The 26,817-nt window shown below is 48.1% G+C and overlaps 9 protein-coding genes across 9 annotated transcripts, besides 3 other annotated features; 5 read left to right on the top strand and 4 right to left on the bottom strand.

Annotated features, from left to right (window-relative positions):
• Positions 1–1,353: 1,353 nt before the first annotated feature.
• Positions 1,354–3,251, bottom strand: FPSE_01959 (uncharacterized protein; the record flags this gene model as incomplete). The annotated part of the gene is made up of 2 exons (XM_009255078.1): positions 1,354–2,453; positions 2,507–3,251. The coding sequence occupies 2 exons, from the start codon at positions 3,249–3,251 to the stop codon at positions 1,354–1,356; spliced, it is 1,845 nt and encodes a 614-aa protein (XP_009253353.1).
• Positions 1,380–1,531: a microsatellite.
• Positions 3,252–4,182: 931 nt separating the features above from the next.
• Positions 4,183–5,075, top strand: FPSE_01960 (uncharacterized protein; the record flags this gene model as incomplete). Its single annotated transcript, XM_009255079.1, has 2 exons — positions 4,183–4,924; positions 4,972–5,075. The coding sequence occupies 2 exons, from the start codon at positions 4,183–4,185 to the stop codon at positions 5,073–5,075; spliced, it is 846 nt and encodes a 281-aa protein (XP_009253354.1).
• Positions 5,076–5,186: 111 nt separating this feature from the next.
• Positions 5,187–5,217: a repeat region.
• An 869-nt stretch (positions 5,218–6,086) lies between these two features.
• On the top strand, positions 6,087–7,430 carry FPSE_01961 (uncharacterized protein; the record flags this gene model as incomplete). The annotated part of the gene is made up of 2 exons (XM_009255080.1): positions 6,087–6,461; positions 6,561–7,430. 2 exons carry the CDS (start codon positions 6,087–6,089, stop codon positions 7,428–7,430), a joined length of 1,245 nt encoding a protein of 414 aa, XP_009253355.1.
• A 993-nt stretch (positions 7,431–8,423) lies between these two features.
• FPSE_01962 (uncharacterized protein) lies at positions 8,424–10,917 on the bottom strand (the record flags this gene model as incomplete). The annotated part of the gene is made up of 6 exons (XM_009255081.1): positions 8,424–9,687; positions 9,737–9,827; positions 9,878–10,285; positions 10,336–10,435; positions 10,489–10,746; positions 10,846–10,917. The coding sequence occupies 6 exons, from the start codon at positions 10,915–10,917 to the stop codon at positions 8,424–8,426; spliced, it is 2,193 nt and encodes a 730-aa protein (XP_009253356.1).
• Positions 10,918–11,959: 1,042 nt separating this feature from the next.
• On the bottom strand, positions 11,960–12,721 carry FPSE_01963 (uncharacterized protein; the record flags this gene model as incomplete). Its single annotated transcript, XM_009255082.1, has 2 exons — positions 11,960–12,140; positions 12,189–12,721. 2 exons carry the CDS (start codon positions 12,719–12,721, stop codon positions 11,960–11,962), a joined length of 714 nt encoding a protein of 237 aa, XP_009253357.1.
• A 739-nt stretch (positions 12,722–13,460) lies between these two features.
• On the top strand, positions 13,461–14,406 carry FPSE_01964 (uncharacterized protein; the record flags this gene model as incomplete). Its single annotated transcript, XM_009255083.1, has 3 exons — positions 13,461–14,247; positions 14,305–14,361; positions 14,399–14,406. 3 exons carry the CDS (start codon positions 13,461–13,463, stop codon positions 14,404–14,406), a joined length of 852 nt encoding a protein of 283 aa, XP_009253358.1.
• Positions 14,407–18,031: 3,625 nt separating this feature from the next.
• On the top strand, positions 18,032–20,196 carry FPSE_01965 (uncharacterized protein; the record flags this gene model as incomplete). Its single annotated transcript, XM_009255084.1, has 3 exons — positions 18,032–19,572; positions 19,624–20,019; positions 20,073–20,196. 3 exons carry the CDS (start codon positions 18,032–18,034, stop codon positions 20,194–20,196), a joined length of 2,061 nt encoding a protein of 686 aa, XP_009253359.1.
• Positions 20,197–21,223: 1,027 nt separating this feature from the next.
• FPSE_01966 (uncharacterized protein) lies at positions 21,224–22,789 on the top strand (the record flags this gene model as incomplete). The annotated part of the gene is made up of 2 exons (XM_009255085.1): positions 21,224–22,000; positions 22,052–22,789. The coding sequence occupies 2 exons, from the start codon at positions 21,224–21,226 to the stop codon at positions 22,787–22,789; spliced, it is 1,515 nt and encodes a 504-aa protein (XP_009253360.1).
• Positions 22,790–23,656: 867 nt separating this feature from the next.
• Positions 23,657–25,298, bottom strand: FPSE_01967 (uncharacterized protein; the record flags this gene model as incomplete). The annotated part of the gene is made up of 2 exons (XM_009255086.1): positions 23,657–24,540; positions 24,596–25,298. The coding sequence occupies 2 exons, from the start codon at positions 25,296–25,298 to the stop codon at positions 23,657–23,659; spliced, it is 1,587 nt and encodes a 528-aa protein (XP_009253361.1).
• A 1,347-nt stretch (positions 25,299–26,645) lies between these two features.
• Positions 26,646–26,674: a repeat region.
• The last annotated feature ends 143 nt before the right edge of the window (positions 26,675–26,817 follow it).

Genomic DNA, 26,817 nt, shown 5'->3' with positions numbered 1-26,817 from the left:
ATTTAACCCTCTCCCTGACCTGTTGGCACTTGCACTGCAACTTTAACCCTCTCCCCGGCTCGGTGCCATTTAACAGCTTATGGGGGTGTTGTTATGCTGCAAGTCAACCTTTAAATCAAGCCTTCACTGCAACTTTGACACAATCCCTGACTTATTGCCATCTGCTGATCAGCCAATAGTGTAGGTATAATAAGCATGGGATAGATGCTGATACCAGCCACCCACCGACAAGGCTTTTCACTGCAATTATAACCCTCTCAGGCTGACCATTACTGAATCGATCTCAGACGGTTTATAATGTCTTCTAGACAGTCGACTGCTGCCTCCAACGGACTCAAGCTGAAGTTGTTACAATGAATTGTTAACACAACCTAGGGCCTTTCAGACAGTCACCTCTTAGCTCAGAAGCACTTCAGAGTTACCTCTGAAGCTTTCGAAACTGCCGAATTTGTTTTTTTAAAAATAAAGCCGGTTTGTCCTCGTTGTAATTAATGCATCTAATTGGCCTGCGCCGTAATTTCAACCCTCTGGGAAGTATTTCGACTATTCACGATTCGAGATGAGTTACCATGTAGTTTGATTGGCAGGTTGAGCTGGGCACGGTCGAAGGAGAAGTAAGAGAGGCCTCGCTGGGGAAGACATCAGAGGACATACAAAGTTTTCTTGTCACATAGAAGGCCTCAAAATGAGAAAAATGCACTGCAATTTTAACCCTGCCCAGGCTGCTCTGATGCAATACATTTACCACTCTTGTTAGTTCTTGGTCTATTATCTGCGGGTTTTATATTTATAATATCTCTGAAGCACCATTGTATTTTACCGAAATAACAAGGCTATTCTGTCGAACCTGTTCTCTCGAGATCTCAGGCTATATCAGAAAAGAGAGGCTGAATGGTAACCATGAAAAACAACATCATTGATAATACAATGTAGTCATAAGAGCCGACCCAAACTACGACCAGAGATGCCAAGTATAGTTATTCTGATCATACCAAAAAGTGACCCAAAGAATATTCAAGACTCAACGCAGCGTGTCCATGTTTCCTAAGATTGGCAATAACAGCAGATAGAGCAGGCACTGACCATCAGAATCATATAAAAAGATCCCTTTAGTTTATAGAAGATAAGTATGAATCTTGGTAAAAGTTGAGGCTGTATTTGAATCAAAGGTGTTATTAGAGAACTACTTAAACATTCCCCTGTTACCATTTTGCACACCAACCGTAGCCGACCTTCATTTACCAACTTTTGAATCATAAATCATAATTGCCATTCCACATACCCTTTCCAAGACAGTCGTTTTTTACTGTGCTTTAGTGGCCTCTATCCCATAAACTGACACGATACACAAGTTTATGGCGCGTCGAAAGTTATCATTTCAGTAGCAGCAGTATCATCCGCTGCAATTATACGGGCCCCAGTAGCACCGCCGGCAGTAGTGCCAGCGGCAGCAGTAGTATCGGCAGCAGTAGTATCGGCAGCAGTAGTATCGGCCGCAGTTGTGTCGTCAGCAGTAGTTGTGTCAGTAGTATTTATATCAGAATCCGTTGTCATTTCAGCCGTAGTTGCATCGGCGGTAGTGTCACCGGCGGCAGTGGTTTCAGTAGTTTCAGCTACAGAGGACTCAGCGGTACTGCTGGTTTCCAAGGTAGTACTTGTATCAACGGCAGTGCTGGTCTCAGTGAGAGTCACGTCTTCAGTGCCAGACGTCGCAGATGTATCAGCGATTGTGGTCTCGGTGGTGTCGACAGGAGCCTCCGCTACACTGCTTGTTTCCAAAGCAGTGCTTGTATCATCTGTAGCGCTAGTCTCGGTGAGAGATGCAGCTTCAGTAGCCAAGTCTATAGTTGTATCCGTAGTGACAGTTGTGTCTAGCTCAGTGTTGGGGATAGGGATCACAGATAGACTAGTGGCAGCCGTGGTCTCTGAACTGAACATGTCATCAGATGTGCTAGTCTCAGATACAGACACAATGTCTGTTTCCGAACTGCTAGTAACATCGAATACATCACTGCTCACACTTGTAGAAGTCTCTCCGCGTGGAACGATAGATTCAGTTGAAGTGTTGTCGATAGATGCAGCATCTGTGAGGGAAGAAACAATATCTGTGTCTGTGGGAAGTATGGGATCTGAAGGTGAAATAGAAATAGTAGAGTCTGTGGAAGTGGTATCAATAGTAATGAGAGAAAGTGCAGAAGATCGCGTAGGATCAACTGGGGAGTTTATGCTTGTGGTGGAACTGTTGGAAGGGCGAACAATTGTTACAAATGACTTTGTCTGGGATAGGTCCTCAGTGAGAGAGGCATCAATGGAGGTGGCTTCAGTAAAGACTGGCTGTATTGAAGTTTCAACCGGGCTACTGGTGGTCGTTGTAAGGTCCTCGACAGGACCTGTGATACTAGTGCGAGTTGATTGAATATCTGATGTTGATGTCGCATTTGAACATTCCTCAACTTTAGAAAGAAGGTATTAGTCGACGATTCACAATTGGACAAGGATCACATACCTCCTATAACAGAAAGTCTGACTGGGGCACAATCAGGTGGCGAAGATCCAAATGTCAGATACACTTGACCGCTTTCTGAAACTTGACAGAAGCCTGCTCGGCCTCCGGGAAGAGAAGAGCTGACAAATTCAACGAAGCCGTTATCATCGAGAAAGGTAGTTGTGACAGCACCGCGAGGCAGTGGTCCTGCCTGACCACGAAGTTCCTTGTAACTCTCGCCATTGTAGTAAATAGGAAATCCATCTTCATAAAGACGATCTTGGGAGAGATTGTAGACTACAGCATCTTCACAGAGGTCGGTCTGGGAGCCGACAAAACCCCCAAGTGCTCTCCTGTAGAATCTTCGGTTGCTGTCTTCTGAGCTTGGGATGACTCGAAATACCACGGCTCGACCATTTGGCCCAGGAATCGCTGTCGTATCTGGTGTAGAAGTCTCAATGCTTGTAAGAAACGAGGTTGTCGCAGAGACGTCTGTAGTTGAGGTAGAAAGGGGGTCATCGAGTGTAAGGGAATACGACGTTTCTATATCCTGCGTGTCGGAAGTAAAATCGTCTACCACTGAAGAAAGCGAAAAAGACGTTTCTGCAGAGGAATATTGATCAGTTTGGACGCCAGAGATGGCGACGAGGTAAGTTGACAAGTACGTGATGCAGAACGTCTCGGGCAGATGGTCGACTTTTCGAAAGCCAGATACAGGTGTGGTGAAGCATAAAAGCAACAACGGAGAAAGCTTTTTAGGAGTCATAATTAAAAATCAGTAATATATTAGTTGAAAGTGTTGACAAAGTCGAGAAGACTCGGGCTTCCGTTTATATACCAAATAAAACAATGTATACAGTCTGGAGCCACAGATAACGGCCAATGATGTGTTTCTCAATACTCCCAATCAGAAGCGGACGAAGATCAATTCTTTGCCAAGTTTCCATTTACGAATTAGACTATCGTTTTCAGTTCTTGGGTAGGCACTGAGACAAGAACTACGAGACAGGCTTCAGTCGAAAACCATGAAGAAGTATTGATGCGTTGAGGAGACATGAGATATGACACGGCAAAGCTCCAGAACAAGACTGTATATGCGACTCTTTGTTCATCTTTGTTGATCTTTGGACCCATGTAGATCTATTAAGATTACAGATTCTACTCTGGCCTAGATTGCGATAAAAGCAACGGATCAATATCCGAGGTGAGACATCGCATTGACATGACTGGCCAACCGTTGATACCTCCCTTGCCAGCCTCCCTCACTTGACAAAAGATGAATTGAGAATTCCTAGAACCAACAGGTTTTCGTTTCTGAACATTGCAAACATCATGGCGTTTCGTCTCTGGACTTTCACTCAAAAAAGGAGCGTATCCGGATCTTGTTTCAGTTTCTTTTTCTCTTGATTATTTCCACATATTGGATTCATAACAGACAAGCCGCACCAACAATACCTTATGCAGGTCTTTTGTTAAATGAAGCTGATTCACAACAGCCAGCCATATGGTCTCCATGGTATGAGAACCAAAATCATCCCTTGCTACCGGATACTTGGACCAACAGGTATGAATGCCAAGGGGCCCCCAAGTCAAAATCCTTCTTAAGTCTTCCTTCTTACCTCTTCGTCTGCCTTTTGTCTTGCCTTTACTCTCAGTCACACTTTTGTTCACACTGTTTACCACTCACGTTCTTTAACATGTTTTTCAAGTCCCTCGTTATCCCAGCGCTCTTTGCTACTGTAAGAGCAGCTGAAGATGGTGTTCGCTACGAATACCGTACTGCCACCGTCACGCAATGCTTCACTCGTGATGCCCTAGCTGCCCCTACTCCCGTGATCATCGGCGCCACAGCCATCGTCCACGAGCCAGCTGTCACTGGAGAGCCCATTATCGTCGAGGTTGATGCTCCCAAGTGCGAGTCCTGCGGCTGTCCTACATGCGTTCACACTGTTGAGTACACCACCAAGTTTCAATGCTTCTGCTCCACAGGTCTCTGCGATCAGGAGTATTCCATCAAGGAGAAGTATAGCGGTATGAAGGACAAGCCGGCTATGGACTCGCACTCTATTCCAATTGGATTCACATGTGATGTGCAGACTTGTACTACTTGTGGGCCTGAGCCCGTCACTGCTACTATCACGTACCCTATCAAGGATCGTCCTTATATGAACGATGTTGCGCATCCGACTGCGGCGCCGCCTTCTGGAGGCAAGGGCGATGACTACAAACCTGAGAGTGGCAGCAAGGGTCAAGATTACGACAATGGTTCCAAGTATGACAACGAACCCAACTACCCAGATGCTCCCGTCCCTGTCAAGAAGCCCGAAGGAGAACCCATGCCTGTGCCTGCGCCTATGCCCAAGCCTAATGAGAGCAATGGTTTCTACTCAAGTGTCAAGCCTACCTCGGATTATGGTGCTCAAGAAAGTGGTTATCCCGGTAAGTTCATCATTGTTGATATTGTGGAACGAGCTAACGTGTTATAGGAGCTGGAGATGAGCACCCCGTCATTGTGTCAGCAGCTGCAGGCCGACAAGTTGGAATTATTGGTGCGGGAGTTGCTTTCGTTATGGCTCTACTTTCTCTCTAGATATTTTCTACTATAACCTTTTAATAATCGCGATATATTTAGTCGTTTCGTATGGAGTTACGTGGGATGTATTGACCGAGTCTTGTCCTTTTCTGGGGTATTTCACAACACTAATAATTATACATAAAATAAAATAATAAATGACATATTTCATTTCTTGCCACTTCGATCACGGTCTAAGTTATGAGAATTCAGGATCAACGTAATTGAGCGTTAACCGCGGCTATATCGCAATATTCGGAAGATGAGATCCATGTGAGTGGGAACATGCCCACAACTAAACCGTTAGTTGGAGTCGATTACAGACTGCATAATGAGATCAACCCCTGTAATAGACACCCAGATGATGTACTGTAACAGGCCAATTGAATGGACATTTCTCGGGGAGTTTGAGCCTCAGCAAGGTATGTACAGCACCCTACAGTACAGACAGAGCCTGGCAGCATATTACCACCCCTACCTACTGGTACCCCTGTCCATCAAATACTGGGACAGATGGAGCAAAAGATCCGGTGACAGATTAATTGAGCCTATTTAACCCAGGTCAGTATGATATCATATAGTTAACCTGTCAAATAAATGCTTCCTTTTAACCCCCGTTTTGTCCAGGTCGAGTTATGGTGACTCGACACGTGATGCAGACTGGACTCGACTCGACTCTCTACTGCAAGTGAAATCTCCAGTGGTCCAGGTGACCTTTTTTCTTTCCCCACCCTACAAACTCACCGCCCGGGCAGCCGAGTCAGAGTCAGTCCCGAATGGGACAGAAAGGCGACAACAAGACAATCAATCAATCAATCAGATTCTCCAAAAAAAGACGACTCTAGTCTAACTAATCCCAATGTCGATCTGCTCTTGACAAGACCCTAGAACTACCAACAAACTCCCCCCCCCCCAATTGTTGGAGCTTTTTGCTTCGGCTTCAGCTTCAGCCTCGCTCCCAGACATCACGAGGGGGCGCTTGACTTTTTCTTGTCCTTCTCCTTCTTCTTCTTTACCCGTTTTGTAGACATGTCCGAAGACGACACCGATGTCCTTGGCCCCGACGGTCAACCCCCGGTCCGAGTCGACCGCGACCGAAGAGCTCCGCGTTTTAGCTGGACTCCCGCATACGAAGCCACCTTCTTCCGCAGCCTCTGCGAGAGCGTCCAGCTTGGTCTGCGCGAGAACTCATCCTTCAAGGCCGAAGCCTGGGAACGCGCCGCCATCGCCTTGCAAGAAAGTCACGGCGCCTACCCTGCCAAGAGCCACCTGATCAACAAGAGCGACAATGCGAGGAAGCGCTTCCGATTATGGCGTGGTCTGCGCGAGGACCCCGAGTTTGTCTACAACCCCGAGTCGAGGACAGTAACGGCCACTGAGGAGGCATGGGCTGCGCATATCGAGGTAATACATTTCTTTGCATGGTCGCGCTGGGAATGAATTGCGGGGGAAATTATTGGCACGCGGGTTAGGGGCTCCAAGCACGTACTGACTCTGAAGTAGAGGGAACCCCTTTCTAGGGCTTTGCGTGGCCGACCTTTTGATCACGAAGATTTCATGGAGGTTCTTTACCCAGACGTCATAGGATCTGGCGGTGCACCCAAACGTATAATGAAGCCCAGGCGGCGAACAGACGGTCCCATCAGCGATGACCCCGATATGCCAGGAACGGGCATACTCAATCTCCAAACCGACCCTTCTCCTCCGCGACCTCCTGGCCTCGAGAGCCCCAACGCGCGACCAATCTTGACCCAAACGCCTACCACCTCCTCTGCCGGCTCAGCTCCGCAACAACGACCGACCTCGACGACTATTCCTCCCCGGGGACCCCCGACCGTAGCTAACGCCAGCGCTCTTACCCCACCTGACGAGAGCATCACACAGAGTCGCAAGCGACAGCTTCCCAGCACGAGTACTCCGGTCATGTTCGAACCATCCCCGCCCACCACTACCATACCCATGGGACAATCCGCGGCACCCGAATCGCCTGGTAAGCGTCGTCGCACTTCGTCAAACGATGGTTCCCGGGCCCTTACCGCTTCCGTCCTCAACTCGTCCATGCTGCCCATGGCCGTGCGTGATGGCCCAAGTGCCGTGTCCCCATCGCAGGCCGATAGTCAAGGCTTGTCCAATGGCAACGGACCCGTGATGGAGGAGCTTGTCGAAGCAGTACGATCTCGAAATGTTCTACGCTGGCAGGAGGAGGCGCTGGACATCTTCTTCCGCGACTTTGCCGACGAAGATTTGGACCTGCAGGTCAAGATGTCCGAGGGCGTACTCATCAACGAATGCAAGGCAATGGTGTTTTGCAAGATGCCTTCTCGTGTTCGACAGCACTGGGTTAAGCGCTTCAAAGAAAATCCTCGAATGTAGGATTGTAGAGATACTGTCGCCTCTGTGAAACAATGATGGAGCCATCCAAGCGATGAGACAGGATCGCGTGCTCAAGTATCATAAAGAACGACACAAACATCAAACATCAAACAACAGTACAATATAACCAACAAAATAACCAGAACAACGGACACAAAAAGAGAAAGAGGAGGAAATAAGGAGAGAAAATCCAAAAAGACACTTGTGGTCTGGCGCTTATTGGGTCGTGTTGAAGATACCAAGGGTTTAGGAATATGCAGCGGCATGGCGTTAGTGGGCAAAATCCATCCATTATCAAATCATTGTTTGCATTTTTTTTTTATCTTGTACGAGGAGTTGCACTTATTGTTTTAGCGAAGTCTGGCGGGAAACATTTGGGATCGATGGTGTATCTTGTATGTGAAAGGAAGCAACCTTGCTTTATCTTCAAGGGGTGTATTGGTGGGCTGACGGGAGCGTGCGAGTCTTTAAAGCTGATATCTAATTTATATAATTCTCACCTCTCATTATAAATCCAAAGCATACTTCGTGATACAGGAGGAAGATGATGGTGGATAAAGAACACTGACCGTCGTACTTGCAAGAAACGTTTGGAGCAAATGAAGCTTCAGATTATGTTCTGAGAATACCATCCAAGACACGGTACATCATTTACTGATATTTATGATAACAGTCATTTGTATTGAATCAAGCTATATATCCAGCATTACATTTCTGCAACAAGCAACGAAAGAATAGAACCAGATATCAAAACTTCCATCATGATAACCCAACTAATGAAACTGCAACACCCTCCCAAGGACACAAAAAAGAAGGCTATTTTTGATATGAACGACTGGAAACATTTATATATATATGTACTAAACCCAGAAAGACAACACCCAAAAAGGTCAAAGCTACTATCAAAAGTCGTTTCAAGGCGTTGAATCATCTCTATACATACGACTAACTTTCTTCATGCTGATATAAATAAAGAAAAGATTAAGTGGAGAGCTATGTTGAGCTTTGAATGAAATCCAAGTTGAGACTTCTCCAGTCCCACAGTTGCGAAAAGTCTCCCAGGTCCACGTCGGTGATGTTTCCTAGGCCGTAGTCTACGTTGAGGTCCTGGTGCTGGTAGTCCACGTAGGGCTGGGGAACCATGGCTGCTATGTTGGGATCGACCTGTGGCATTGAGTATAACCCGCCGCCTTGGATGATTCCGTCGATGCCGGCACTGGGTGATGGGACTTGCTGAGGTACCTGGGCGTGAACGGCGTTGACGGGCGTGTAGGTATGAGGCTTCTGGTATCCGTCGACAGGTGCTTGGACGTAACCCGAGTTGTCGTACGATGAGTAGTTGCTCTGCGGCGTGGATCCAGAAGGTGCGCCCTCTGAGCTGGCGTAGTAACTCGGTGAACTCTCCTGCGACTCCTGACCAGACTCCTGCTGATACACCGGTTCCGTCTTGAAGACAGGCGTGGGCTCCAGAGTGGATACGTTGACTGGCGCGGCAGGTGATGCAGGAACACGGCGTTGTTTCTTGCGCAGAACGTTCTCTCGTGGCAGTGGTTTCTTCCTGGGCATTTTGTTCACCATCTTGACAAGGATATCATGAGACGTCTTGGCTGTCTTTGATACCGCCTTGAGACGCTTTAACAATTTGATAGAGCTGTCCACCGCGTCGATGATCTCGTCCTTCCTCGGGATCGTCTCGTCGTGGTCTTTGATAATGGCGGTGGAAAGAACGGCTGCTGTGTCGAATAGCGAGAAGATGATGAAGTGAAATCTGCCGTCTCGGTGAGAAACGTGATTCGCCCACCGGTTTGTCGTATCCAGGTTTCTGAGTGAATAGTGCACAGCATCCTCTCTGATGGCCAATAAATCCTCAGGTGAATCCTTCGTGAAGTCCTGTGCCATGAATGATCGCATCGGGTTGAGAATCATGAGATAAGCCATGGTGTGGATGTAATATCGGTGAAAGACGATCCAGTTGTGCTTGTAATCCTTGGACGTGTCTGGGTTGTCGACGTCGTAAACAGCAGGGAAGCATCGAATCCATTCCTCGAGTGCGGACTTGTACTCTTGAATATCCTGCGCTGATGTGATATTCTTGGGGGCACCCCATCGTTGAGCAAGGCTGGTGACTAGTTCTGACTGAAGCTTCATATGGAGTAATGGAGAAGGTGAAAAGTCCTCGAGGGTCAGGCTTGGTGGCTCTACGTTGATATCGGTGTGGTCAATAATCGTTGGTCGGCCCAGACCTGAAGCGAATTGCCTATGACTGATCAATATGTCGTTCAAGTAGTAGGAATAAGTTGACTTACCAGTCCCAACAGTCTAGAATACACCATACTCTCCGTCGCATCTCTCGTTCAAACTCTGACAGACCTTCGGCAATGGCAGTTCGATGAAGACCTTGAAATAACGTCAGTGGCAGGATCATTAAACAAAGAAGGTCAACTCACCCAGCTCATGAGCTTCTCGAACAGCAGCGCCAATAACATGCCAAGCTTCAACGAATCTTGCTTCAGCCTTGTACCAATAAATAGAATGAAGCATCCACTGAATATTGAGCAGATGGCAATGACCAAGTGGGATAACCCTGCCAAGTTCTGTGGCGGCCGAGTGATAATCAACAGTCAGTTTGTCCGAGGGCTCCGATAACTCAATCTCAACCATTGGCTTTATGCCGACGTCCAGATGCTGAGTAGCGCAGGCACAGACCATGACCAACAGGATAGTCCATTGCAGCGAGAGAGTCTGATTACGAGATCTGCGGTCCCACCAGGTCTGATACTCTTGGAGAAAGGTGGGTGGATAGATGATGTAGTAATGGTAGTTGACGGTGTTGAAGAAGCTCTGAACAAGGGCATCTAGATATAATGTTAGAGTCGTTCTTGTTTAGTGAACGACAGTGACTTACCCATCTGAGGTCTTGAAGGCAAGACATCGATGGCGTGTTTGAGTTGAGGACAGGTACTTGGATGAACCCAAGTCAGCTCACCCAACGGCTTCTTGTACTTCTAAGCTTGATTAGTATTTTGTCTGACAGTATTCTTTAGAAGTGAGAACTAACTTTTGAATCGATAGTTAGTGACTCGAGAAGAGGACCAGCGGCGTAGCCCATAGCGGCCAACTCAACATCTCCATCATCATCATCCTCAGGCTCAGACACGTCAGGTTCGCCACCATCTTCACGGCTGCGCGAGCGCTTCTTCTCGCTGCCGTTAGTAAGACTATCCGACGGCGAGCTGGCGGCGTTTGGCTGAATGAAGCGGCATTTGTCTGCGACCTTTCGCTTCTGGCAATGGTTGCAAGGCCATTCTCGGTTGCACTGCCGAGAGAGTGTGAGTTTTGACTGTGAGACGAGGAATGGACGGACGACCACCGTCTAAATTGGATGTGACAATCTCTTGATGGTTCCATGACGTACCTTTTGCTTTCTGCGATGACACTCAGCGCAAGCCGAGCGATATTGACCGGTATGTGTGCTGTTATCGTCCATGTTAGGGTGGAGTTGACGACGACGTTGGTGGAGATCGACCTTGGACAGGGAGCGAACGCGAAGAACTTGGACGGATCGACAAAAGGGAAAAACGTTGATGCGCTGTCCAAGTCTAGACCGCCAGAGTCTTTGCTACAAGGGGATTAGCCCTGGAGAGCCTGAGTTAGTAGACGGATAATGCCGTACGAGACGAGACTGTGTGTTAGGTTGTTTTTTGCTTTTTAAATGTCCCAGTCATCCATTGAACGGTGAGAATGTGAATGTGAATGTGAGAAAGAAAAAGAAAAGAATGTTCCGTGTCTATTCTCTTTGACAATAAAACTCATCATTGACTACCTAGACTACTCCTTACTAAACAAAGTATATCCCACTTAATGTTCCAAAGTTCCCATACCCCGGACGGGCTTGTGACGCCTCAAATGCAGCCAACCTTGGGATCGTCGCAAACCTTACAAGCCACCATGTCACCTTCACGGCAATTCGAGCCCCTCTTGACTTGCGCGACTGGTACGCGACGAGGCATTGATAGGCTGGCACTTCACAACATGGCTTGCGTACTCTCGGTAGCACAAGAGATCTAGATCTTTGGGTAACGGGAAACCTTTTCTAAAGTTGGGAGGAAACTTGACCACTCCTTGACAGAATCAAGGCTGTCGACCCGGAACTGGTTGTGGTTGCCATCTTGACGGAACACTCCGTAAGATGATCCTCTACCAATACAAGTAGACAACGGCACGGACAAGTTGCCGAGGCATTGAATAGTAATCAGCAGTTTATTTGGAATTCATTTCTCCCTTAGCGCGAGCTTGTGTGGCGCTTTGATCTCCAGCAAACAAAAAAAAAAACGAATTCCACGCTTGTCTTTTACCGTAACTTTCTCGTCCCCTTGTTCTACACGAGTCTGGACCTTTTCTACGCCAATCGGGCCCTATTTATATCAGAGAAAAAAGGTTTGGGATTAATCAATGGATAAGCTCATTTCCGCCATTGCGGACCTCCGCCAAGATTTACTTGAAGCTTTTCAAGTTTGGCGATTTATACATCAGCTGCCCTCTGTGAAACCTCGTCTGATGTCCTTTAATGACCTGATTTGTTTTCCGTTCTCGTCAAAGTTCTCCTCACTCAGCCATGTCTCAAGCCCCTTCTTGACAACAGGCCACTCTTCATCAGTGATGCTGAACCAAGCAGTATCTCGGCGTCTTCCTTTGATAATCATGTGTTTTCTAACAACGTGTCAATATCATGTTATGGCGAATTGCCAAGAAACATACCTAAAGATACCCTCGAAAACAAAGCCTAGACGTTCCGCAGCGGCAAGACTAGGCTTGTTGAGATGGTTCGCCTTCCACTCAACCCTCATATATCCCAGATCCTCGAAAGCATGCTTGATGATCAGGTAAAACGCCTCAGTGGCAGCTCTTGTCTGCTTCAGCGCTGTGCCAAAGATGATGTTTCCAATTTCAATCCTCCGGTGATCAGGAACGATGTTGAGATAAGACATTTGGCCAACGGGTTCGGAGCTTGGATCGTCGCGTGGGCCGGATAGAACAGTGTAGAAGAATGGATCTTCAGTCTTGGTGAAACCTTCAACAGTCTCTTTCCACTGCTGATGGTTGGTATAAGGTCCTCCAAACATGTATGTCCACAGATGTCCGTTTCGTTCACCACCAAGATGCTTCCAGCTTGGCTCAGCGTGGGAAGGCTCCAGTCGGATGAGGGAAGTGTAGCGGCCGTCGAGAGGCGCTTTTGAAGGTGTTGATGAGGTGCCTGGTGGGCTCATGGGGCCAACTGCTTGTCCACTCATGATTTTGATCTTATTTATGTCTGGAGATATCAAGAATGTTGAGGAGAATCATGAAATGGAGATGTCTCGGCTTATTTGTAAGTGACCGGTGACTGTGCCGAAGCCTATCTCTATCTCAGGTACTTCGGGATCATTCTCCGAAAGTGACTCAACGCCGATTATCGCGCCTTCCCATTCCAATTGAAGTCAATACACGTGATATACCTATATAAAGTCTGAAACTCAACATCAAATGAAATTGATCTTGTCCGTATCATGTCGAAAGGAATCCGTCACCAGGTGTCTAACGAGTGGGGATATCAGATGAGGCAGTGACAGATGGCTAGTGAGTAATGCCGATTGAGAGACCGATTAAGAGACAATAAATTCACAATATTCTTTTGTATTTGTCTTTTCATACCTTGCATGAAGGATCAAGTAGAAACCAAGGATTCACTAATCAGTGTTGAGAAAAGGTCCCGTGTCTGCCCAGATACCCTGGAGGATTATCATGCAGTGCCTTGTCAGGTCTTGGCTACGTTGACGATCTCCAATCAAAGACAGCGCGCTCCATCAAACTTGTTCTGGGAACGTCATGAGAGACTGCGCCCCATTAACACTGCCGAGTTTGAATTTGGGCGATAATGCAAGATACATCGCTTAGATAAACTCAGCCTTGCAACGTGCACAACACGAGGGATATAAGAAGGGGAAATGTCCTTTCAGGTTGGTCTTGGGAGTAATCAATTGTCTATCAAAAATGAATCATCCTACAACTTCGGAAAAGAATAGCATGTTGAATGCTGACAGGGACGAGGACTCCTCAACCTCAGTTCCTGCTTCATCTTCAATGTTGGATCTTCCTCCATCGTACGACACAACCCAGCCTCAACCAGCACCTCAACTCCAGCATGACCAAGAATCTCAACCCTCAGAAGACCTGCCAACCCTCATCATCGATGACTGCAGAATCTACTCTGCATACGCACCAACCCGTACTCTCTATCAATTGAGCAACCCAGTGGCGGACGCCAACCGTACCGTCTACGGCATCGAGAAATTCCGCTATCGTGTCAATGACACAAGCACCGAGTCAAAACTCAAGCATGTTGAAGATCACATCTACGACATAAGCCGCGAGGTTCAACTCAGGGCATTGCCAACTATTCATATCAAAGGCTTCACAAGCAGCAAACGCACATACAAGAGCGTCAACATTGTAGACGCCACAAAAGTAGGGGGAGGCTACAAGGTTGAGCACGATAATGCCGAAAAGGAGGAGCTTCTTCGAACTGAGCGACCCTTTAAAGATCTTCTTAACCAAGGACGCGGCAACACTGTTGAGTGGAAGGATGCTTCGGGACAAGTCATTGCTGTCGAGACGAAGCTGCAGCGTGACGACAACAAGAACATTGTGGAACCGCCTCGTCTTGCCATCAAAGCGTCGATTAACGACAAGCTTTATGATTTGTTAGTGACGAGTTGGTGTGCGGTTATCTGGAGGGAGGCCAAGCACGATCTGAAAGAGCCTTTTACATGGCAGAAATGTAAGTTTGACTCAATAAGTACAACACGAGCGAAAGACCACTAACGTTTCTCTCTAGTCAAAGATAGGACAACGAATTTGCCACGCAAAGCCCCAGGTTTATGGCATGGCTACGGTATGTTTCTCGGATAAATGCAACTGATGATACCTAGGCTCTTGAGATACCAATCAATATTATTGAAAATTACAATCTCGATTCCACTGCTCTGGTGATTGCTTGTACCGTAATCGTAGATTTGTATTGGTGTATTTGGCGCATAATGTTTGTGACTAATTTTGGATGTTGTGATGACTGGTGTCTTTTGGACCAAAGATCGCCGTTGATGGAGATTGCTCCATGCATTATGGAGTAGTTAGCTATGGTACTATTGATGCGGCTTGAGCGATATGCCGCTTCTTAAATGATGGAGGAGATTTGAGTCCAAGACATTGAAGAATTTAGGGAGAATTGATTTCGCTTAATAACGCCTTTCTTACAGTGAATGATGAGTCTTGGTTGATGGTATTTTCGTTTGTTGAGACATACGATAACCTAATCGACCTGATTAAACTCTGATTGAGATTAACATGCCCATCATCCCTCTTTTCTTATCGCGCACAGGGACATGGACATGGCCGACCGGGTCATGTTTTGCCGTGTTTATAACGCGGGTGATTATCGACAAGGATCCATGGAATGGAGGTCTCAGGGCCAGAACCAGAACCAGGGCATAATAAATACGGTAGACTAAGCGTATATGCTCTAATGCTATAGACGCAGCGCCACTCTCGGTGTCAGTCTTTTAGGTCAAGCACTTTCTAGCTGCCGTTTTCATTCTAACAAAAAGCCTCCCGCTGCATTGTCCACCAAAAAAAGACTCGATGAACAACGGCCTTGATACCCAAAAAGTGACTCGCTCGAGAAGCTCACCTGAAAAGTGCCCCTTATTAGCGCGTCGGTGGCGTGAGCTAGACTGTCAAAAAAGAAACAATTCGGGCTTGGCGGGCGACGGTTGTAATTTTAATAAGTGACAGGCTAAACAGGGGGTTGTTGTCCATTCCCGTAGGCCTACCAAGGCCTACCAAGGCCGCTACCTGTACCGTAGCCTCCCCGTCTACGCGAGATGAATAAAACTAAAAGGCGAACCACCCCCGAACTGTTTTCTCGATACCTCTGGATTGATCCATTTGCTTGTAGATGGAAGGACAAAGAGTCGAATATGGCTCCGACAAATCACTTTGCCTTTTTGGCGCTGTCATTCCTTCTTTCAGGTAGATTTGCAGCTGCTGGTGAGTTCATTCCCCCATGTTCAGTGGAGTCAAAACACCCCAGGCCCCTATCCACCCTCTACTCAGAGCTCCAACTGACTGACCCCGACGCGTTCCTCTAGACTGTAATATCTCGGGCAACTACACCATTATCGATTCACCAGACGGCCAAGACGGAATCTCATCCTGCAAAGACGTCGACGGATCATTATCACTTCTCTTCGACAAGAGCCCTACATCATGGCCAACCGACAAGGCCACAGTCGATCTCGGAACTGTTAGCTCTCTTACTGGCAGCCTGGACATTTACCCCCACCACCACTCCAAGAAGACAACCGTTACAGCTTCCAGTCTAAAGTCTATCGACGGCGAATTCACGATATGGAACACCGGAACCGGAAAAGACAGTACCGTAGAGGAGCTTGACTTGCTCTTCGATGCCCTGGAGCAAGTCGGCAAGGGCTATGTCATCACCAGTGCCTTCGCCAAGCTATCCATCCAACACAAGAAGGATGTCGAGGTGGGCGCTATGATGAGAGTCACCGAGACTGAAGTCGAAGAACTCGTGCTCAACGGTATTCATACTGTCAACGACGACTTTATGATTGACGCCAACAGCGACATGAAGGAATTGGACGTCCCAGCTCTCACATACGCAAACAAGGGCTTCAGCGTCAAGGGCAACAACGCTCTCACGAAAGCCTCGTTCCCCAAGCTTAAGCAAGTCAAGGGAAACTTGGAGTTCAACCAGAACGGCGCTCTGACCAAAATTCGTCTCGCTGCTCTCGAAAATGCCGCCACCATGTCCATCAGCGCCAACGGCAAGGAAGCTCACCTGCTACTCCCCTATCTCTCCTCCATCGGAAACAGCACTACCTCTGCGACTTCAAACTTCAAGGGTATCGACAAGATCGAGTTTTCGTCTCTTCGAGAAGTCAAGGGTGCTTTGACTTTTTCGTCAAACTACTTCGACGATCTGATGATTCCGCTCTTGAAGGAGATGGATGGCGGTATCACGGTTGAGGATAACCCATATGTTAAGACTTTTGCTCTACCCAGAGTTACTTATGTCGATGAGTTGACTATCGACGGCAACGACAAACTCACCAATATCACAGCCAACGCTCTCAAGTCTGCTGGTACCATCTCGATCAAGGGATCTATGACCAACGTTGAATTCTTCAACCTGGAAAAGGTCACAGGAGATTTTAAGGTTGTGGGCGACAAGTCTATGGACTGCAGCTGGTTTGACGCAAATGTTAAGAAGATTGTCAAGGGCAAGTATACTTGCGTTGGAGATCACGAGGAGAAGGAGAGGAAGTCAAGCACCGGCGGTATTGAGGACACCGAAGGCAACCCAAAAGACTACATGTCACCTGAAGATGAAGACGACAGTGATGGAAGCGGCAGCAGCAGTGGGGGAAGTGGAAACGGTGGCAGCTCAGGCACTGGCGGCTCTAACGATGAGGACAAGGCAGGCTCAGGAGGAATGTCAACTGGTGCCAAAGCCGGTCTCGGAATCGGCATTGCTATTCTCGTCGTCCTCATCATTGTCGGAGCAGTAATGTTCTGGCTCTGGCGCCGCCGTCGTGCCGTGTCCCAGCCCAAAGACAACCCTAACTTCGACAAGCAGCCAGACTTGACGGGTCTCAACCCACCCCGTCTCGGCAGCAGCGGCGGTGTATCAACATTCTCCAGTATCTTTGACGGGCGGCAGAAGATGGGCGTCCATACTAGGATTGTGGCCACGAACCCTTTGCCCAGCCCGTCTCCCAGTCTGGGCACTTTGAATTTCGGTCGTACTTCGCTGATCGAGAGCTCCGGCACGTTTACGGAGAAGAGCCTTGCCGCGTGGAAGACGATTCGCAGAGTGAGTGATTCTTCTGGTGCCTCTAGTCCTTTTGGAAAGGAGGCAACTGTTCCAGCCAAGGGAGTATAAAATGCAGCACATTCGGATTTTCAGCGTAGCGATACCACTGTTTTTTTTTATAGACTAGAGCAGAAAACATTGGCAGGAAATGCCCTGCATCTCATTATTTCATTTCATATAGTAATTTAATATTGGGAGTTTTTACACATCTTGTCTACAGTATGTCATTCAGACACATGTGCCAATCTGATTACCATCAATCAGACTATACCAGATCTACAGCACAAATCATGTTTACCAGCCAGACCCTGAAAAATAGAAGGCCAAAGAAAGGCTGAACCACTTTAAAAATCCACAAGATTTATGCTACGACCAACTTCAAGACAAATCAGGTGGAGATTGATCTCCAGCTTTTCTTGTCTTGGGCTTCATATCGCCCTGTGAGGCTTCGTACTGAGACCCACCTCATGCTGATTACATACGAGACGTCCCCTCATTCATATCAAATAAGAAACAAGTGATCGACGCGCAGACAAACTTTTAAGAAACATCAAACTTGTCATCTTCATCTTGAATTTGTCTCGTTATTTTCATACAAGCCTATCTATCGATTGTTGCAGGACAACATTCTTTATCACATCAACCCTTCATCTCTATCATCTTCAAGATGACGTACCCCCGTCCTGATTTCGAGCGCAACCCACTTCGCTGGGAGTCCCTCAACGGACAATGGGATTTCCTTTTTGACGATGGCGACGCTGGCCTTTCCGAGAATTGGCAGCGTTCCGGTCTCCCCGAAGAGGTCAAAGTAACCACCTCCACCACTTCCCGCAAAGAAGCAGGCCAAGATAGCGTTGTCCAAAAGATCATGGGCGAGGCCCATTCTCTTATCCAGAACAACGTCTTCACCTCATCCACCCAGACTTCAAACTCAAAAACCAAGATCAACGTCCCCTACGTCTTCCAATCTCCTGCGTCTGGAATCAACGACCGTGGCGTCCATGAAGTTTTGTGGTACGAGCGTGCTATTTCAGACCTGCGATCTGCTCAGGAAAAGGAAAAGAACCACAGGCTGGTTCTGCGGTTCGGAGCTGTTGACTACGAAGCCACTGTTTGGATCAATGGGGAGTATGTCGGCGGTCATCGAGGCGGCCATGTTCCCTTTGAGATTGACATCACTGATGCTGTCAACGCGGCCAAGGACGCTACTACCCACCGTGTCACCATTCGTGTCTACGATTCAGCTTATGATCTGACCCAGCTTCGAGGCAAGCAGTACTGGGCTGCCAAGCCAGAAACTATCTTCTATACACCCTCTGGAGGTATCTGGCAGTCTGTCTGGCTTGAAGTTGTCCCTTCTGCTCGCATTGCCGACAGCTCTTTCGGCACCGTTATCAAGTCCAATGATATTCATTCTGGCCAACTTCGCAACACTGTCGTCACCAAGGGACGACGCGTAGGCAAGGACTATAGCGTTGATATTGAGGCTAGCTTTGCTGGTATCCCTGTATCCAAGTCTGAGAAGAAGGCTCTCCCTCGAGAATCCAACTCAGTTGGCGTTGAGCTTAACGTCCGTTTGTCCGAAGAGCAGAGATCGAAGCTGCCTAAGTCTGTTCTTGAGAACGCACCTCTAGAGAACGACTTTGCCTGGCGCGATGGTGTTGCGCTATGGTCTCCTGAGCACCCCCAACTCTACGATCTCGTCATTCGTCTGTACGATGACACAGACACAATCATCGACGAGGTTCAAACCACAACCGGCATGCGAAGCATCAACTGGACAACGGGCGACGGCACATGGCGCCTCAACGACAAGCCATACTTCCAAGCTCTCTGTCTTGACCAGGGATACTGGCCTGAGACCTTCATGACACCCCCCAGCTCCGAAAGCCTCAAGCTTGATATCGAACTTGCCAAGAAGATGGGTCTCAACGGCTGCAGAAAGCACCAAAAGGTCGAAGATCCGCTATTTTACTACTGGGCTGACAAGCTTGGTTTCCTCGTCTGGGGCGAGATCGCCAATGCTTATGCCTTTAGCGCTGAGTACATTGATCGTTTCAACGCCGAGTGGACTGAAGCTGTCAAGTTGGTTATCAACCGTCCTTCTGTTGTGACGTGGACTCCTGTGAACGAAAGCTGGGCTTACCCTTCGCTTGAGGATAACGTGGATCAGCGAAACCACATCCGTCAGCTATACTATCTCACAAAGTAAGCCATTTTATCTTCCTTTCAAATAACCAGATACTAATAATCTCCTAGGAATCTCGACGATACTCGAAGTATCAACGACAACTGCGGCTGGCAGCATGTCCTTACTGACCTAACCACATTCCACGACTATAGCGATGGTCCAGAGATCGAAAAGACCTGCTCTACTCTCGAAGGCATCATTAGCCCCAAGGCCGACGGTCGAGGCGTTTTCCTGGAGCCCATCCCTGGTGTTGACGAGGGCTCGGCGCACAAGCCTGGTGCACCCGTCATGAACACCGAATTCGGCGGCGTCAACATTGCTCCCGCTAAGAAAGAAGAGGGTAAAGACCTGGACTGGGGCTACACTACTGCCACAAACCCTGATGATCTCGTCAAGAGAATCGAGCGTCTTGTGAACGGTATTGTCCTTGGAGGACACTGCTGTGCGTTTGTGTACACCCAACTGTAAGTCATGCTTGAGTTTGGTTTGTTATATTCATACTGATAGCGTTTTGCAGTGCCGATATCGAGCAGGAGGTTAATGGATTGTATACCTTTAACCGAGAGGAGAAGTTGGATGCTTCCAAGGTGAAGGCTGTTCTTGACAAGGCTATTGGACAGTACTACAACAGAGTACGATAGATGATTTTAAGTTGGAATAGTTGGCTTAGTTATTGATGACATGATGAGAATAGCTTAGGACAAATAAAATTGATCCACGAGTTACAAATGAAGAACCTCTAAATTATTGCTTATGATATACATCTAAACCACCTATTGCGGTTTATTCGTTTGCGATATCATTTTGGGTGGAGTCGGGATGATCATGGCTTTTATCATGCTTTTCAACCGTCTATTCAAAGTTACCGCGCAGAGTTTGATTACGGCAAAACCGCGAAAACATATGTCATTGAATAAGATTCAACACGGATATCGTATATTATCATTTATCGCTACAGTCTTATTTCGTATAATTTCTCGCATCTATTTTCCGACACTCGGTTGATGAACGAAACAAGCTCATAGTCTACTTGCTACATAAAGCTGCAGATCTCAGATAAGGCAATGGAAAGTCATATAGTGATACAATAGACATATTAAACGATAAAAATAGAGTGACAACTTGAATTAGCCTAATTTCACTATTATTCCGAGGCCTGCCAAAATCATAAATAAATCGAATGATGTTTTGCTTTTGGGGGGACATGGTGCTAGTCCTCGCCTAAGAATGCAACCATTCCGGGTATGTAGACCAGCTACAGAACACCAAAAAGAGCTCTGGAGTCAATTATCGATAGTACAGATATTGCAGCATGACTGATTTTTATTTTAAAACAAAAATCAAATTGTTTGACCGCCATCATCGGCCATAAAACGGCATCATGAGTTCATGACTGCGGGGATCGATAACAAGCTGTCATGTCACGTGACTATACATGAGACAGGCTCAGCTCATTCAACTCAGCAGACCCGACACTCCATGATGTGGCTGGGGAGAGATCATCGCATTGTGAGCAACACCAGAAACCACCCACGGCGCCAGACCCGGCTTTTTGCCCGCGGTTGGGACCTTTTATACATCATCTGTACACACTAGTCGCATATCTCAATTGAATGTCATAGCCATACGCGCCTTCTATCTCTCCCTGCCTCTGCCTTGGGCCGCGCGATGCCTTCATCACGGCCAAACGCGCAGTCGCCCATCATCGAGGCCGACCCTGCTCTCGACAACAACATTGACACCATCCGCATCCCAGAACCACACGGCACATATTTACAAACACGCGGCGCCCGCGCTGCTCGTCGCATCTACAAAGCTATGGGCGTCTGGCCCTGGGACATCGTCCCCGAAGCACCCCCCAAGATGTGGGCTATTAATCTGCTCGAGGATCTGGCGCTCGTTGCGGACCATGTCGCTAGGAATCCAGGCGACACGCTGCAGGATCTTCAGTCGGAGCTTCGTAAATCTCTAGCGCGCGATCGCAAACCTTCGTATGCTGGGAAATTGATGGCGCAGGACGTCCACGCTGCCAAGAAGCGCTTCGTGAGAACTTTACCTCAGTCACCAGATGCTCATGAAGATACTGGCGATGATGGGGGAACCATCGAGCGGCGCTCTGGGCGACGAAGAAGAACAGCAAACTACAGCGCCCCGGATTCACCAATTGATCCATCGCGATCGCGTCGACACACGTCTTCGGAGGAGAGCGAGGAGCACATGGCATCGTCTATCACCGTTGCCTCAGAGTTCCCCCCATCCCCTCCCGTTCCTCGCAGCGTTCGGCAATTAAAACGACCAGCTACCACGATACCCACTCCGATAGAGAAACGCATCCGACACAGCTCGCCAGAAGGGTCGCGTCTCTCCGCGGCGCAGAGTCTGATGATGTTTAGTTCTCCGATGGCCACGTACCAAATGGCCTCATCTTTCGGCCCCAGCGTGACTGTGAGTTTATCGCAACAAAGTTGCAGGAGGATTTGTACTGATGCTCCACAGGCCAACGCTACCCGCTCTCTCGAGCCTAATAACCTTCAAGAAGCTTTACAACCGGCGACCAACGTCTTTGTCGCGGCGATTGACGCCCACGTCCGAACGATACGTTCCTCGCTAGCCATCGCACAACAAGAGATATTTCCCCATAGAACAACACACCAAGAAGCGCTCAGCAAACTGCGCGCCGCCCAAGATCGGGTGCAGGCCATACTCAACGACATTGCCGAATCCCAAGCGACACTGCACCGGCTCATAGAGGAGAGGGCCACCGAAGACGCCGTGGCGCCGCAACTACTCGCCCTCCAGGAGAATAACATGTCTCTGCCGCCCGAGATAGCCCAAGCAATACGCAGCTACGAAACTCGTCGGGCTGCCAAGGGCGAGGAGATCAAAACCCAGGAGACGGCTATCAGCGTGAAACGGGACGAGCTGAAGCGAGCCACCGCCGACCTCGACGTGGCGGAGAAGAGCTCGGTTAGCCTCGAGTCCGACATACGAGGATTGCAGGCCGCCGTGACACGTGGGACAGAAGCAGCCCGGTTCTCCAACATGTTTAGCGTAATGGTGCAGCTTGGCCCAGAAGGACTGGCGAGCATTGAGCAGATATACCCCGAGATTGGCTCACTGCTGGAGCAGCTGCTCGCGTCCAAGAATAATCCGTCTTCGCAACACGATAATCACCAAGGACAGCATCATAATAATAGCGTAGCGACAGACGGCGACGAGACTAATGGCATGTGAGGATTCTGCTTATCTGAAGTTTTTAAGTTACGGGAACAGCGATAAATGTTAGCTTTTGAGGATTTTTCTTCACCATATGGTAGCGAAGATAGAGTTTCGCGATTGAGTCAATCAGTTAGACTTGGAAGAGTCAATTCACTTTTAATTTTCCCAATTCTCTGTCAATGTCTGCTCACAGGTCAGACAGGACATTTGCAGTGTTTGGCTGTGCATTGGACGTCGATATGAGGCGTGTCGTGACTCTGTCTTTCAACAAACAGTGATAGGTACTGTGGTCTAGTTGGTTATGACATCTCGTTAACACCGAGAAGGTCCCCGGTTCGAGCCCGGGCAGAACCTCATTTTTTGGGTCTTTTCACATGTGTGTGCCCATAGAATTCCTTGTCTTTTATTTTTACTGGATCATGTGTCGTTTTGCAACGCCAATGCTTACAATTAAAGGCAATTTTACATCAGTTGAGCGGTGTTGAGTAATTGACTTCATGTCGCTTTTCGTCTCTACAGGGTGGCTATTGTGGCGCGGAAAATTGAGTGGCATTAGCTGCTTCAACGAGGGAGAAAATAGTATTTATTACACTGTTACCCTAAATAATAAAATCTAGGATATATTCAAGTACCTGTCGCAAAAAGAGACTCTAGAGCATGTCTCGATTGTTGACGTCGGTGGTTAAGATGGGAATGTTCAGAACTACAATCGCTTCAGGTTGTGTTTTTTTCGGCTGTCGATTGAAGCTCACACAGTGCTTTGAGAGCTTACCGACCAGTAATGTCAAACAGGCTATTAGATTTGATGAACAGTAAACAGTGATTCATTTATACATATATCCAACTACTTAAAGTACAGGCTTCTCATTATTGCCTGCCAAACTAATTAGAATCCTTTTCTGGAGCGTCGATAGTATCCTTGTGCGCAGGCGAAGTACCTTCTTGGCCCTTGAGGACCTCCACACCAGGCACGAAACCATCGTCATCGTGAACGGGGGGTCCGGTAAAGTTCTTGCGAGCATAAGCAAGGTACCAAATGATAGCAATAGCAGCGAATCCAGCAAAGACGACAGAGGCGTAGTTCATGGTTACTGCATCCACAGGCAGAGACACGGGCATGCAGAAAATGACGATGGAGAAGGCGATCCACACGACGCAGATACCGTTGATGAGAGGTCCAAATTTGCCCAGAGGGAAGGGGGAGTGCTTGACAATCTTGCGACCGCGGAGAAGGTTGACGCCGACGGGGACGCCGTAGGAGGAGGCGAGACAGATGGTGGCGACACCAGTGAAGGAGTTGAAGGCGGCGGTGGAACCGAAGTAGATGCAGCCGAGAATGCAGTCGACAATCGTAGAGAGGATAAGAGCATTGACGGGCATGTCGAAACGTGTGTTGACCTTGCTCCAAAGCTTGTATCCAGGGATAGCTCCATCTCTGGCGAAAGCGTAGGTGCATCGCGACGCGGCGGTGAGAGCACCAATGCCTGCAAACATGAGGATACCGAGGATCAGGAAGAGGAGACCAAAGCCACCGGCAGCGGAACCAGTGACAACCTTGAACAAAGTACCAATGGGCTGAGAGTTGGCGACGGAGAGAAGCATCTTGACATCGGGAAGGACGAAGAGAATGGGGATGAGGTAAATGATTCCGGTAACACCGGCGGCAGCGACGGAGAGGACGATGGCCTTGGGGACTTCACGTTCGGGGTTCTGTACTTCTTCACACATGGAAGCAACCATGCCGTAGCCAGTGAGAACATATGCACCTGTAGTCAATTAGTTAATTAAGTAGCATGTAAGACTGAGACTTGGCACACGTACCTTGCAGTAGTCCGACGAAAAAGGACCATCCGCCAGGCCAGCCACTTGCCGAGGCATCGTAGTGTGTAAAGACAAACTCGGCGGATCGTTTCTCGGGAGCCATGGTGAGTATGGTGACAATGATGATGATGACACTGGCGCCAGTCCAGTAAATGCAGACCTTGTTGATAAGATCCAAATAACGAGAACCGAAAGCATTGACGAGAGCGCAAACAAGCATGACGGCCCAGAAACACAAGACAGTCTGCCACGCGTTGGCGACAAAGTCCTCGTTGAAGATGGTGATGGCGCTAAGGATGAGCTGCGCGCCCGAGAAATTGATCGACAGGGTAACGGTCCAGTTACCCACCAGAGTGAGCCAGCCATCGACGAAGCTCACGATGGGCGCGTAACGAGGAGTGCTGAGCATTGCGCTCCAGTAGTAGACACCTCCGGCGGTAGGGAAGACGGCGCAGATTTCTGCGAGAGAGGCGGCGATGCAGAGCGAGATGAGAGAGACGAGGACCCAGCCCCAGAGGACGGTGACGGCCTGGCCGTTGGTCAGGGTGATGTACATTGTCGTCGAGAGACCAAAGGGGACGGCCATGATGGCGAAGGAGAGGCCCAGGACACTGAGCATGCTGAGGTTTCGAGGGAGTTCGGCCTTGTAGCCCAGACGGGCGAGGGCCTGATCAGCGTCGCCGCTGCGGGAGGATGACTCCATGGTTGAGCAATTAATGTGAGTATTATGAGTGGTAGTAAAGTTGAGTGTACAGAGTAATTGTCCAGAAATGTAACGGGTAGAGTACAAGAATTAAGAGGGAATTAATTGAAGAGGAGATTGGGTATTAATTATCGATCAAAATAATAAATAGAGAAGAGAATCAAGAAGATGGCCCGTCCGTTTGGATCGGTCTCAAAAGGAAAGAACAAGGGCTAGGATTGACAGGGCATGACTAGTAGTGCAAGTTAGCAGCTAAAAGGTCGCTAGCAGAAGGGGGCTGATTGCTGATGAACCCTCCACGATTTGGGTAGGTCTTGTTATCCGTATCACCATCCTGAAATAGTCTAGTCCGTCTGGGGTAGGATTGATCTAGTGGCTTGACATTGGGTCATTATTGCTGCTGATCAGCAGAATCAGGACAAGAGACAAGGACGCGGCTACATTTGATCGACAACGCGGCTAATGTTTTGTCAGTTATTATCCCTCAGGTCGGTAGATATATGCTAGATAGATACCACGTACTCTGTATAGGTAGTCGGGAGACAGATATAGCAGCGTAGATAGGTGATACTGTTCAATACTGCCGACATCCGGGGCTATCAGATAACAAACAGATTGTCACTCCACCCCGATAATCAGGATGGAGTCATTTCCCCAGATTGAACGAGGATTAACAAGACCCGGGAGCTGATACTATCGTGGTCTAAGATGATACCAGTACGTAAAGGTAAGCCTTTCGATAAGTGACCCCACCTCGAGATAACCGCGCACCGAAGCCGCTCCAACGCGTCAACCAACTTTACTGGCTCTCTCCGCATTTTCCACGTTTCAATGTTCCATGTTCCTTGTTTCTGTAATGCGGAGAGACCATGTAAGTCATGTCACGGGTTAGTGAACAGGCATTGATCTGATACGGCAGTTCTACATGGCTTGAGGGCAACACCATGGTTACATCTAATCTAAACTACCCTATACACATCATTGGATACCGAAAGACAACTATGCATGATTAATACCCTTGTTCTTACAAAAGACCGCGAGCCGCGCTGAGTCTGGGGAGATGGCATGCAGCCACCAAATACCACTGCATGTAAAGCTCGAGCTTGGCCTAGACACAACATGACACGAGCATTCGCTTTGTAGGCGGCATCTAATCACATACTAATCAACGCCAGCGACGACTCCGTTTATACCCAGTCGGATGATGTGCACCGTATTTGATACGACACAGCGTGACATATGTAAGTGCGGAATTGGCCAAGATACCTAGGTACGTACCAACCTGCCTAGTAGTTCCCAGATAAATTCAACACCAGTAATATTTAATTAACAACATAACAAGAGAAGATAATATATTATTATAAACATTTATATAACCTTGCATTGCCAGGCTCATGATAATACAGGTACAGGCATTACTAATCTTCAACCTGTTGTTTGGCATTAAAATGCCCGCCCAGTTGGGCATAGCCTTCTTCCTCCAGGCACCCACCACTTGTTCAAAAAGCGCGACGTTGGT

Source organism: Fusarium pseudograminearum, chromosome 1, assembly GCF_000303195.2.
Source record: "Fusarium pseudograminearum CS3096 chromosome 1, whole genome shotgun sequence".
Classification (NCBI taxonomy): Eukaryota; Fungi; Ascomycota; class Sordariomycetes; order Hypocreales; family Nectriaceae; genus Fusarium; species Fusarium pseudograminearum.
The sequence above is the reverse complement of the archived record's forward strand: the minus strand, read 5'-3'. Positions and strand labels throughout refer to the sequence as shown.